We start from the raw sequence: 12935 nt of genomic DNA, 5'->3' as shown, positions 1-12935 counted from the left end.
CAAACAGAATAACTTGTCCACTGCTCTTCGCTTCTTTTTGTAAATTTGGGCTTCTATCTGGTATCGTTTCTCTTCGGCCTGAAAAACTTCTTTTGACACTTTTTGTAGTACAGGTCTACTGGAGGTAGATTCTCTCAGCTTTTGTCTGTCTGAAAATGTCTTTATTTTGCCTCCATTTACAAAAAGTATTTTCACTGGATATAGAATCCCAGGATAACAGTATTTTTCTTTTCGTACTTTAAAGACGCCATTGCATTGTCTTTTGCCACCATTGTTTCTGGTGAGAAATTAGCAGTCATTTGTCTCATTTCTCTCCTGTGTATAATGTCTTCGTTTCTCTGGCTGCACTTTTACTATTTGCCTTTATATTTAATTTTCAGCAGTTTGACTATGAGGTGCCTAAGTGTGGTGGTTTTTTCTTTTTTCTTTTCTTTTTTTTGGTATTTATTCTCCTGGAGTCTGCTGAGCTTCTTGGATCTGTGAATTGATATATATATATATATATATACATATATATATTTATCAATTAGCTCAGTCATTATCTTCTGGAATATGTCTTTTGTACCATTCTCACTCTCTCTTCGGCTTCTGGACCCCAATTACACTTATGTTACAACATTTTGTGTCGTATCCCAGATCTTGGTTGCTCTGTTCTTTCTTTTCCCATTCTTTTTTTCTCTTTGTTTCGGTTGGATTCTTTGTATTGATTTTACGTTAAGGTTCACCAATTCTTTCCTCAGCAATGTTCAGGTTCTGTTAAGTCCAATCTAAGGAATTCTTCATTCCTGATACATTTTTCACTCTAATCTTTTTTTAAAAAAAATAGTTTTCATGATTTTGCTTCCGAAATTCCCCATCTCTCGTGTGGTGTCCACTCTTTTTATTATATCCTTTAGATTTTTCTAAATCTTCTTTTAAATTGTCTAGTAATTTCACCATCTGGGCCATCTCTAGGTCTGCTTCTTTTGACTGTGGGCCACATTTTCTTCTTTGTGTGTAGCAATATTTAATTGTATGGTGGACGTTTTATTTAACTGTAGTAGAGATTAATGTTTACTTCCAAGAAAGGGTGTGCCCTTGTTTCATGCTGCTAGGATAGGGGCTGAGTCAATGTGATCTCTAGTTGAGCTGGGTTTGGGCTTCCTGGCTGCTTCAGTTTTACTCAGCTCATCTGTGGCCTCAGATGTTTTGAGGGCTTGGGATCTGAGCAATAATGAGGTTCTGGCAATCAATTTTTTGACTTCACAAGTGAACTATTAGCTTTCAAAACTGGAGTATCTCTTTCTGCTTTAGAGTCCTGATGCCCATTTTTAGAGTTACTGAAGAGTTCTCTTTTCCAGTTTTACTTCTGGCTCTCTGTTGCTTTAGGAAATCTCTCTGACCTGGTATCCTGCCCCAAGTCTTCAGATGGCTGCTGTCCTGTACTCTCTGAGGGCCTGGAATGAGTCATTGGGACTTCTCTCAGCTCTTTGGCCTAGTCCAGAGCCTTTGGAGGGCAGCTGCTTTGCATTGGGAGAGAACTTGCATGCCTCAGGGAACATCCGGCTCAGCTTTCCTGCCCTGTCCCCAGCCTTTGGCATACTCCTCCGTGCAGTTGGTGAAGACCTGAGGGAAAGAGTTGGTGGATGGTAGGTGGATGTAGATTTGCTCCATGGCTGGGGCTTTGTGACTGTGTCTCCTTGGAATTCTAATCTCTCATGCCAGCACCGATGCAGCTGTCAATAGTTCATTTAAAAATTTGGCTGCTTTTTCTTTACCCTTGTTTAAGTTATTCTTCTTCTCCAGCAGGAATAGAGCAGCTTGTCACTTCCCAGTGTTCTTACAGCTTTCATTCTGTCCTCAGCTCCCTGATGGCTGGAAAACAATAGCAAGTACAGTTTTGTAGGTTTTCTGGCTTCTTTTGGTTGTTAGGATGAGAGCAGTGGTATTTTGTGACCACTTGGTAATCCTGCCATAAGCTGTCGCATCCTTAGTACTTTAATGCTTAAGTCGTGTTAGATGGACTGTGTATGACTACAGTACATAGTAGTTTTCTTAGGCATTATCCTCATAGTGATTTTAAAGACCTATTTTGAAAGATAAGCGTCATCTTTGTATCTCACTGCTTGATGATGCACTTCATTAAAGAAGTAGGATTTTTTAAAATACTGTGACTTATTGTCCTTTTAAATTGAGAATTTTAAGTGTCGTATTTCTTGGGGCTCTAGTAGTTCTATCCAATAGAACTTCCTGTGGTGATGCAAATGTTCTGTATGTGCTTTGACCGATATAGGAGCCACTAACCTCATGTGGTTCTTGAACACTTGATATGTGGCTAGTGCAAATAAGAAACTGAACTTTTAAATTTAATTTACATTTAAATAACCACAAGTAGCTAATGGTTACTACATGAATAGCACAGGCCTGTGTACTACACACATGGTGGCAAAAACAGTAGTTTAATGTTCACAGTTATGCTGAACCAAGTCACAGAATTGTTGTGCTTTTTCAGTACACTTCCATTATTAATACCTACTTTAATTTTAATTTTGCCTTTTTAATTGTTGCTGCTTGAAGCATTGTATGTGTCTGGGTTCTTTGTGTGGAATAGAACTCAAGAAATTCAAGCAATTTTCAATGAATGAACAATTAGCCTTGTAAACTAATAGACATTTTCCGATATCAGCCAACTATTGGATGAAACAGTTGTAGAAGAAATCTCCTTACAAAAAAAATCCAGCTCTATTTCCTGAAGCTTTAGCCACCCTGCTCTCTAGTTGTTCATGAAGCTGTTCAAATACAGACCAGCCCAAGTAAAGAGAAATGTGGTGTTTATCAGGCCAACAGCCTATGGAGAGAGAGGTAGAATTCAGTTCTTAAAATTCCTAAATCTCTATCTCCCCCACCCTGTTACCCCTAGGAGTGTAGTATGCACTATGGAAACGGGGCTGGGGGGCAGGGCACTGAGTACTAGTTTGATTGCCACCTGCTAAATTAGCTAAGTTACCTTTGTAAAACTGCTGAGTTTGCTAATCTGTAAAGCAAAGGTCACTTGTTATTAGAATCTAAATTCTATGGTTTTAAGATTAGAAGGAATCTTTTGAGATTGACTGATAGCTCTTCTACCTTTAGACAGGATGGTTACTGAAAACTTTTCACTTACTTTTACATTATTTCTTTTAATTTTAAAGATGCCAGTGCTGAATGCCTCCTGATGAAATCATAGTGATGATGTGGTTGACCCTGTTTGTCTTTTCATTTTGGGAATTAGATTAATGTTGTTGGAGAAGGAAAATACTTACATATATGCTATTTTATCTTTCTTTGTAGCTGGACAAATTTGCCAGCATAAGAATTCCAGGGAGCAAGAAGGAGAGACCGCCACTTTCCAACCTGAAGACTGCGTTTGCAAGCAATGACTGCTCTTCAGAGATGATGGAAAACATCCCAAAGCCACTGTCAGAGAACGAGCTCTTAGAACTTTTTGAAAAGATGATGGTAGGAATTTTGATTTCTTATAAAATGTTTGATGTAAAAGCCTTAGCTTTGGCTTGTGTTGATGGAACACTAAACATATCTGGAACTCATGTTTCATAGGGTGATTTCTGATATCATTTAAGATAGTACTTCAGGCATAGAGAGCTTTAGGATTATAAAAATAAGAATCTAAAGAAAAATGTCACACCAGTTGTTTTATACAGAATACATAAAAACATAACTCTAAAGTATCAAATGATATATTTTTGTCTTGAATAGATTATCTCAGTGGTTTGTCTGGGTTCGGTTAGATATTAAAATGATGGTGACAGTGCTCTGCTGTGTGCATTGTTAAGTGTGCTTGTTTTTGGGCTTGTTTGATTACTTTCTTAGTTCGCAGGATACCCAGGTTCATATAGTCCTGCAACCGTTATATGTGTAGAGACTGGAACTCACTTGTTTTGGAGGATGCCTTTTCTGGTGGAGATGCCTTGTGTCATTTGAGGCCACCTTCAGTTGGTCCTAAGTGATGATGATTCTCTGACAGACTCAGCTTCTGGCTTTGAAGGTGGCTGAACTAGTTTATATGACCAATAACCCCCATATGTTAAGCATCTTCAAACCATTTACTACAAAATGAATGCTAATTTCATCTAAATAGATTATTTTCATATATAGTTCCTCTCAAGTTGCTTATCTCCTAGGATTCGCAACAAACATTTTGCAAAATTAAATGAGTAAGAAATGCTAGAAGGTAGTATTTAATGATTAAGTTCTTTATAAGTTCAGAGTAGACAGAAATTACTTTAAATTTTGAAATACCTCATTAGCTGCAGGGGAAACCCAGAATGGAAAGGATATTGTAATAGTTTGGGGGATTTAAGCGGAGAGGGTGAATTAGGGGCAGATCTTAACTTAGGTGAGGATTTGGATAAGCAGAGGGAAAGGGCTTTCCTGAGATGAGTAAACTGCAGTGAACAAAGAGCGAGGGAGCAAATTGCTCAGGGGGGGACCAGTGAGAGGTTGGAAAAATTACACTGGAATGATAATTTGGGGCGGTTTATGAAAGGACTGTGTATGCCATTCTAAGGAATTGTATATTATCTCAGCATCGTGATTTATTTTGTATCTGTCTAATCTTTCACCTATTGCTTTTGACAACCTTATTTAGTTTGTAGGGAAATTATTGCATTCACCTATTTATTTTAGAGTTGTAAGATGTACTTGGAATTTGAGAAAAAGTTGATGGCTGGTCTCTTCGTTATTCAGCTGGAATCAACAATATATTTGCCATTGTACCGCCTTGTTTTCTATGCATCAGCAAGTGTTTGTGTCCAGCATTACACATGGGGCTTCAGAATATCCCAGAAACAAAGAATGCCGAGTTTGTGTCTTCATAGGATTTTCAGTTAGTGTTAGGGATCACTAACTCTTCGTCACTGAGCATACATTTTATTAGTCTTGTTTTGCTTGAACCCCAGGCTTGGGAAATTCTTACCTGTTGTATCAGCTCTTGATGAAGTGCTAATTTTGGTTGTAATAACCACACATGTATAACTCTTTATTAAGTCTTTTGTCACCATGAGTTGATATAATTTCAGCCTAGCTAGCTTTTGCCTCTCTTAATGAAGCCTATATAAAGGTAGCTCTCTTTAATGCCACTGTGGAAGACTCCAGATGGAAAAGTACCCTTTCCTTCCCCTCATTCGTGCACTATATGTGGGACCACTCACCTTAATTCTCTGTGAGATTCTGGAATGGTATTTTTTTGGTTTACTTGTGACTACCTTGTTAAGAAATACCAATTTTGCTTTTGGATCCTAATTGCTGGTGCCATCTGAGTAAGTAGAGTGAGTAGGCTAGTGACGTTAGACATTTACAAAGACCACATTTTATTACCACAAGCCATTAAAAGTACAATTACCTAAAAAAAGTAGTGAACATAGTTTGATATTCTGTTCCGAACATGATTACTTTAGAAGTATTTTTCTGTTAGTCTTACCCTTCTCCCGGCTAAGAGTATCAATTTTAATAGTATGTACAGGGCAGATGGATATTGACACTTCTGAAGTGTTTACAGAATACGTATTTAATAACTGGGCCAAATCACTTGTTAAATCTAAAACAGGTCTCCCTCTTGGCAGAAGATCTTTTTCAATCAAACTCAGTTTACTCAGCAGAAGTAAAATGAAATTCTTGCTTTCCCAGGGCTGCCCAATTTGCTAATGAATAAGTTTATCACAACAAGATCTATTTAAAAAATGAGTGCCAGCCTGGTGGCATAGTGGTTAAGTTCGTGCACTCTGCTTCAGTGGCCCTGGGTTTGCAGGTTCGGATCCTGGCCATGGACGTACACACAGCTCATCTAAACCGTGCTGTGGCAGCATCCTACATACAAAATAGAGGAAGGTTGGCACAGATGTTAGTTCAGGGCCAGTGTTCCTTAAGCAAAAAAGAGGAAGATTGGCAACAGATGTTAGTGCAGGGCTAATCTTCCTCACCAAATAAAAAAAAATAATAAAAAATAAGGAATAGGTTAACTTTCCTTTCTGATTCCTTGGCCATATCACAGCACATTGTAAGGAAAACCTGCTGATTCTGAAGCTGAGCAGGGTCTTTTTCCTTCCTTAAATGTGGGTTAGTGATATTTCTCAGGCTTTTCAGAGTACCACAGTTTTGACAAATTTAAAGCTATTTCTGTGGAGGATGCTAGATTTAGCTTGGGTTTGACTTTTGGCTTGTACCTATCTGTACTATTTCTATTAATAAAAATTCTTTTGAGGATGCAACACTCAATCTGCCATTTTAACCTTTTGGTATTTGCACCTACCGAGGTTTCATACCATTTAAAAGTTGCATCTAGAGTCTTTGTTTAGACATTGTGCAATTTAAAAATAATTTTTACTTAATGTTATCCAAGGTATTTAAATAATTTTTACGTGAAGTGAAAACTTTGTTTTGAAGAACGCCTCTTTTCCCTCAAGACAGTCCTTTGAAAGACAGTGTGCTGACTTGATTACTTAATGAATGCGAAGTACATGCCATACTTCAGCATTTGTACTCCTTTCATTTTTATTTAGGAAATTGGTTTGCTTGGTCTCTGGGTAAGAGTTTCAATGTGCTTTTTTAAAAGTAGTGATGAATGTTGAGTTATACTTCTTTTTAAGGGCTTTTCCTCTTATCTGTCTTCTGATTAAAGCAGAATTTTTACCTGAAAGCTCATCTTGGTTTCTCTGTAGGTCTTGGATATAAGAAACAGTTGTGTGAACATCATTGTGTATACAACTTTGATTTCTGGAAGTCACATGTCAGTGGTTGTTCTCAAACTCACTATAGACATATGTAACTGGTGTTTTGAAGTGAGCGTGGTAGGTACAAGCTGAAAGTGACTTAATTATTCCAGCCGTTGCCCCTTTAAAACAGCCCTCTTTCCTTATCCTTCCTACCTCTGGATTAAATTCAATGCAGGTTCCAGAGAGTCCCAGATAATAAAAACCCTAGTTTAATGTAAATAATTTAGTTTTCATCCAAAGAAAGCTTCTCCCTTTCCTGTTCTAAACCTGCTCCACTTGGAGCCTCCAGTAGGGGCTGCGGTTGTTGGGAGTGTGGTTGGCCTCTTCTTTTCCCCGCTTCACTTTTCTTTCCTACTCTAGACTGAATCTGTCACCTCCAGGATTAGACTGGAGGTGAGGGGAGGAGGAAGAATAATATGCTTTCTGGTTTAGAGGATTTATTATCTGGCATTGGTGCCCTGGGGTGTCCAGTTAGTTTCTCATTGCAGCTGTAACAAATTATTACAGGTTTAGTGGCTTAAAACAATACCAACAGGCTGTCTCATAGTTCTCTAGGCCAGAAGTCCAGGTTGGCTCAACTGGGTTTCACAAGGCTGAAATCAGTGTCTGCTGGCTGGGCTTTTATCTGATGCTTTGGGAAGAATCCTCTTCAAGTTCATTTATATTGTTAGCAGCATCCAGACCCTTGCTGTTGTAGGACTGAGGTCCAAGTTTCCTTGCTGACTGTCATCTGGGGATGGCTTAGCTTCCAGAAGCCTCTTTCCTATCCTTAACGTGGGCCCCTACATCTTAGATACATCAATTTCATCTCATGCTTAGAATCTCTCTGACCTCTCCTTTTGTGGCATCTTATGCCTCCATCTGGAGAAAGTTCTCTGCTTTTAAGGGCTCATGTATTAGATTAGGCTCACCCACGATAATCCAAAATAATTTCCCTATTTTAAAGTTTGTAACCTTCATTACATACAAAGTCCCTTTTGTCATGTAGTATAACATATTTGCAGGATCCAGGGATGAGGGCATGGGCATCTTTGGGGGACCATTTTCCTGGTAGAGGTGTTGGAGATGACAGGTGCTGATTCCTTGCTCCTGTGGTATTTGTGTGGTCTGCCTCCTCCCAATCTCACCTATAATTCCCTTGTCACTGGTGACATCTCCTTTGTCTGGCCTTCTGCCCCTGTCTTCCACAAGCCCATTCCTCTGCTGGGGTCACCTTTTGGATGCAGTATCTCTTAGATGGCCCAGACCTTCTGCTTCCCTGGGATCTACATCCTGTTCATGGGAAGTTGATGTATCCTTTGCCCCTAGCTCCTCTCTTTTCTCTTGTTTTCATCAGAGCTTGTCCTCTACAAAGAAGAGTTTACTCTGGCTCTTTCTACCCATAACTTTTAATTTTTTCTATTTTTTTCCCCACATGTTTACCTCTCTAACTGTAAGTGGCTTTCTAATTGTCAGATCCTGTTTGCAACATGTAGCACTGCTGACCATTCCCTCTTGTTTGCCTTTCTCCTTTTCCTTTGGGTACCATGACACTTCTTTCCCTTTCCTGATTTTCCTCCGTTCTGGACAATGCTTACCAGTTAGTAAACTGGTTTCTAGGTTTCCTCTTCTGCCTGTCTCTCTATTTCCTCTGACTGTTGCCTCTGGGTATCTCGTCCTGTCTTTCTGCACTTTGATTCCCTACACTCTCCTCTGGGGGGATTGGAGCCCTTTCATGTTGTAGAAGATCCCCTATAATCAGATACCTTGCTATGTCCTCTACAGAAGAGCAGCTGTAATTGAGCTCTCAAAAAGATGCTAAACCTCGACAAACCAGAAACTGAACTCATCATTTTCTATTTTTTCCCAGTTTTATTGAGATACAGTTGACCCATAACATTGTGTAAGCTTAAGGTATACAATGTGATGATTTGATAAATGTGTGTATTTGGAAATGGTTACCATAGTAAGGTTAGTAAATAAATCCATCACCTCACATAGTTACCATTTTTTTCCCCTGTAGTGAGAACTTTTAAGATTTACTCTCTTAGCAACTTTCAAGTATACAATGCAGTATTTTTTTTTTAAGATTTTAGTTTTCCTTTTTCTCCCAAAGCCCCCTGGTACATAGTTGTGTATTTTTAGTTGTGGGTGCTTCTAGTTGTGGCATGTGGGACGCTGCCTCAGCGTGGCTTAATGAGCAGTGCCATGTCCATGCCCAGGATTCGAACTGGTGAAACCCTGGGCTGCCGAAGCAGAGTGTGCGAACTTAACTGCTTGGCCGTGGGGCCGGCCCCTACAATCCAGTATTCTTAGCTAGAGTAATCATGCTGTACACTAGATCTTGAGAACTTATTTTCTAATTGCAAATCTGAGTCCTCTGACCACCTTCATCCTTCTTCTCCACCCCCTGGCAACCACCAGTCTACTGTTTCTATGAGTTTGGTATTTGTAGATTACACAGATAAATGATACCATATAGTATTTGTCTTCCTCTGTCTGACTTATTTCACGTAGCATAATGCCCTTAGGGTCCATCTATCTTGTCACAAATGGGAGGATTTCCTTCATTCTCATGGCTGAATAATATTCCGTTGTGTATGTATGTGTATATATACATACCATGGTTTCTTTATCCATTCATCCCTCAATAGCCACTTAAGTTGTTTTCATGTCTTGGTTATTGTGAATAACGTTTCAGTGAACATGTGAATACAGGTATCTCTTTGAGATACTGTTTTCATTTCCTTTGGATATATACCCAGAAATGAAATTGCTGGATCATGTGGTAGTTCTATTTTTAATATTTAATATTTAATATGGAACCTCCATATTGTTTTCCATAGTGGCTGTACCAATTTACATTCCCACCAACAGTGCACAAGAGTTCTTTTTCCTTAACATCCTCGCCAGCACTTAATATCTCTTGTCTTTTTGATAACGACCATTTTAACTAATGTGAGGTGGTATCTCGTGGTTTTGATTTGCATTTCCCTGATGATTAGTGAAGTTGAGCACCTTTTCATGTACCTGTTGGCCATTTGTTTATTCTCTTTGGAAAAATGTTTGTTTAGTTCTTCTGCCTATTTTTAAACTAGATTTGCTTCTTTGCTAATGAGTTGTATGAGTTCCTTATATATATTTTGGATATTAACCTCTTATCAGATTTGTAGTTTGGAAATATTTTTTTCCCATTCCGTAAGGTTTCCTTTCATTTTCTTGGTTTCTTTTGCTTTGTAGAAGCTGTTCAATTTGATAAAATCCTATTTGTTTGTTTTTCCTTTTGTTTCTTGTGCTTTTGTTGTCATATCTAAAAAATTATTGCCAAAACCAACGTCAAGGAGCTTTTCCTCTGCTTTTGTCTAGGAATTTTACAGTTCAGGTGTTAAATTTAAGTGTTTAATCCGTTTTGAGTTGATTTTTGTGAGTGATATAAGGTAGCAGTCCAGTTTCATTTTTTTGCCTGTGATTATCTATTTTTCCCAACACCATTTATTGAAGAGACTATCTTTCCACACTGAGTATTCTTGGCTCCCTTGTCAAATATTGACCATATATGCATGGGTTTATTTCTGGGCTATTGCTTCTGTTCCATTGATCCATGTGTCTGTTTTTAGCCAGTACCATATTGTTTTGATTACTACAGATTTGTGATATAGTTTGAAACTAGGAAGTGTGATGCTTCCAGCTTTGTTCTTCTTTTTCCAGATTCCTTTGATTATTCATGTTTTTTTGTGGTTCCACACAAATTGTAGGATTGTTTTTCTTTTTCTATAAAAATGCATTGGAATCTTGAAAGGGATTGCATTGAATCTACAGATGGCTTTGGGTAGGATGGACATTTTAACAATACTAATTCTTCCGATCTTTGAACATAGGATAGTTTTCCATTTATTCGTGTCTTCAGTTTCTTTTCAGTGCCTTACAGTTTTCTGTGTACAGATCTTTCACCTCCTTTGCTAAATTTGTTCTTGTGTTTTAGTGCTTTTGAATCGATTGTAAATGGGACTGTTTTATTTCTTTATCAGTTCATTTTTAGTATATAGAAATGCAGCTGATTTTGGTATGTTGATTTTGTATCCTGCTACTTTACTGAATTTGTTTATTCTAACAGTTTTTTTCAGAGTCTGTAGAGTTTTCTCTATGTAAGATCATCTGCAAATAGACAACCTTACTTCTTCCTTTCTAATCTGGATGTGTTATATTTCTTTCTCTTGCTTGACTGCTCTGACTAGGACTTAGAGTATTATATTGAATAGGAATGGTGAGAGTGGGCACTCTTGTCTTGTTCTTGGTTAGAGGAAAAGCTTCCAACCCTTCACCATTGAGTGCGATGTTAGCTGTGAGCTTGTCTTACGTGGTCTTTATTATGTTGAGGTATATTCCTTCTATACCCAATTTGTTGAGGTTTTTATCATGAGATGACTCCCACTTGATCCTGGTGCATGATCCTTTTAATGTGCTTTTGAATTCTGTTTGCTAATATTTTGTTGACAATTTTTGTGTCTGTACTCATCAGGGATATTGGCCTATAGTTTCCTTGTAGTATCTCTGTCTGCCTTTGGTATCAGGGTACTGATGGCCTGGTAAAATGAGTTTGGGAGTACTCACACCTATTCAGTTTTTTGGGGAAGTTTGGGAAGGATTCATGTTAATTCTTCTTTAAATGTTTGGTTTGCCATTGAAACCATCTAGTCCCGGGTTTTTCTTTGTTGGGAGATTTTTGAATACTTCTTCAATCTCTTTGCTCATTATTGATCTGTTCTGATTTTTCTGTTTCTTCATGATTGTTTTGGCAGTTTGTATGTTTCCAGGAATTTATCCATTTCTTCTAGGATAGTCTCTTATATTCCTTTGTCCAATAGTCTCTTATAATCCTTTGTTATATATCCCTTTTCATTTCTGATTTTAAGTTGTCTTTTTTCCTTAGTCTAGCTAAAAGTTGGTCAATTTTATCTTTTCAAAAAGTCGCCTCTTATTTTCACTTTTTTTTTAATTCTCCATTTTATTTATTTCTGCTCTAATCTTTATTATTCTTTTCCTCTGCTAACTTGGAGCTTAGTTATTTCTTTTTCTAGTTGTTTGAGGTATAAAGTTAGATTGAGATTTCTTCTCTTTTTTTAATGTAGACATTTATTTCTGTAAGCTTCCTTCTTGGTTCTACTTTTGCTGCATACCATAGGTATTGGTATGTTGTGGTTTTGTTTTCGTCTCAAGATGTTTTGATTTCTTCTTTGTCCTATTGGTTTTGCAAGATTTTGTTGTTTAATTTCCACTTATTTGTGAATTTTCCAGCTTTCCTTTTGTTACTGATTTCTGGTGTCATACCATAGTGATCAGAAAAGATACTTGATATAATTTATATCTTCCTGAATTTTTTTGTGACTTATTTTTTGGCCCAGTGTATGGTATATCCTAGAAAATGTTCCATGTGTGCTTGAGAAGAATGTGTATTCTGCTACTGTTGGATGGAATGTTCTGCGTATGTCTGTTAGGTCCATTTACTGTATAGTGTTGTCCAAATCTGATCTTTCCTTACTGATTCTGTCTGGATGAGAGTGGGTTATTAAATTCCTCAACTATTATTGTATTGCAGTTTATTTCTCCTCTCAGTTCTGTAGTATTTGTTTCATATATTCAGGTTCTCCGATGTTGGGAGCATTAATATTTACAGTTGTTTTATCTTCTTAATGAATTGACCCCTTTATCATTACATAATGATCTTCTTTGACTTTTGTGACCATTTTTAGCTAAAGTCTATTTTTTTCTGATATAAGTGCTTTCTTTTGGTTATCATTTATTTTGGAATATCTTTTTTTGTCCCTTCACTCTCAGCCTAAGTGTGCTCTTAAAGCTAAACTGGGTCTATTGTAGGCATCATATTATTGGATCTTGTTTTCTTAATCCATTCGGGTATTCTATGTCTTTTGATTGGAGAATTTAATCTATTTATGTTTATTGATAAGAACTTACTATTACCATTTTGTTTTCTGTCTTGTAGATCCTTTGTTCCCTGCTTCCTCTTTTGGTGTTGTGAATTGTGATTTGATGACTTTTTATGGCTGTATGTTTTGAATTCTTTGCCATACTCTTTTGTGTAGGTACTACAGGGTTTTCCTTTTTGGTTATGATTACTTAACTTTGATAGTATACAGAAACTTTATACTTCTCCTTCACTCATTTTTTTAGGTTATTAATGTTACAATT

General features: G+C 37.4%; 1 protein-coding gene across 1 annotated transcript in view; it reads left to right on the top strand.

The window, feature by feature from the left end:
* Positions 1–12935, top strand: part of DIAPH3 (diaphanous related formin 3) — a 489528-nt gene that overhangs the window by 44106 nt on the left and 432487 nt on the right. The window contains exon 3 of the mRNA XM_070480866.1: positions 3310–3477. Coding sequence (XP_070336967.1) covers positions 3310–3477 — 168 coding nt within the window. The remainder of the gene's footprint in view (positions 1–3309; positions 3478–12935) is intronic.

The sequence above is a fragment of the Equus asinus genome, chromosome 11 (genome assembly GCF_041296235.1).
Source record: "Equus asinus isolate D_3611 breed Donkey chromosome 11, EquAss-T2T_v2, whole genome shotgun sequence".
Taxonomy (NCBI): domain Eukaryota; kingdom Metazoa; phylum Chordata; class Mammalia; order Perissodactyla; family Equidae; genus Equus; species Equus asinus.
This window is presented reverse-complemented; position numbering and strand designations above follow the sequence as displayed.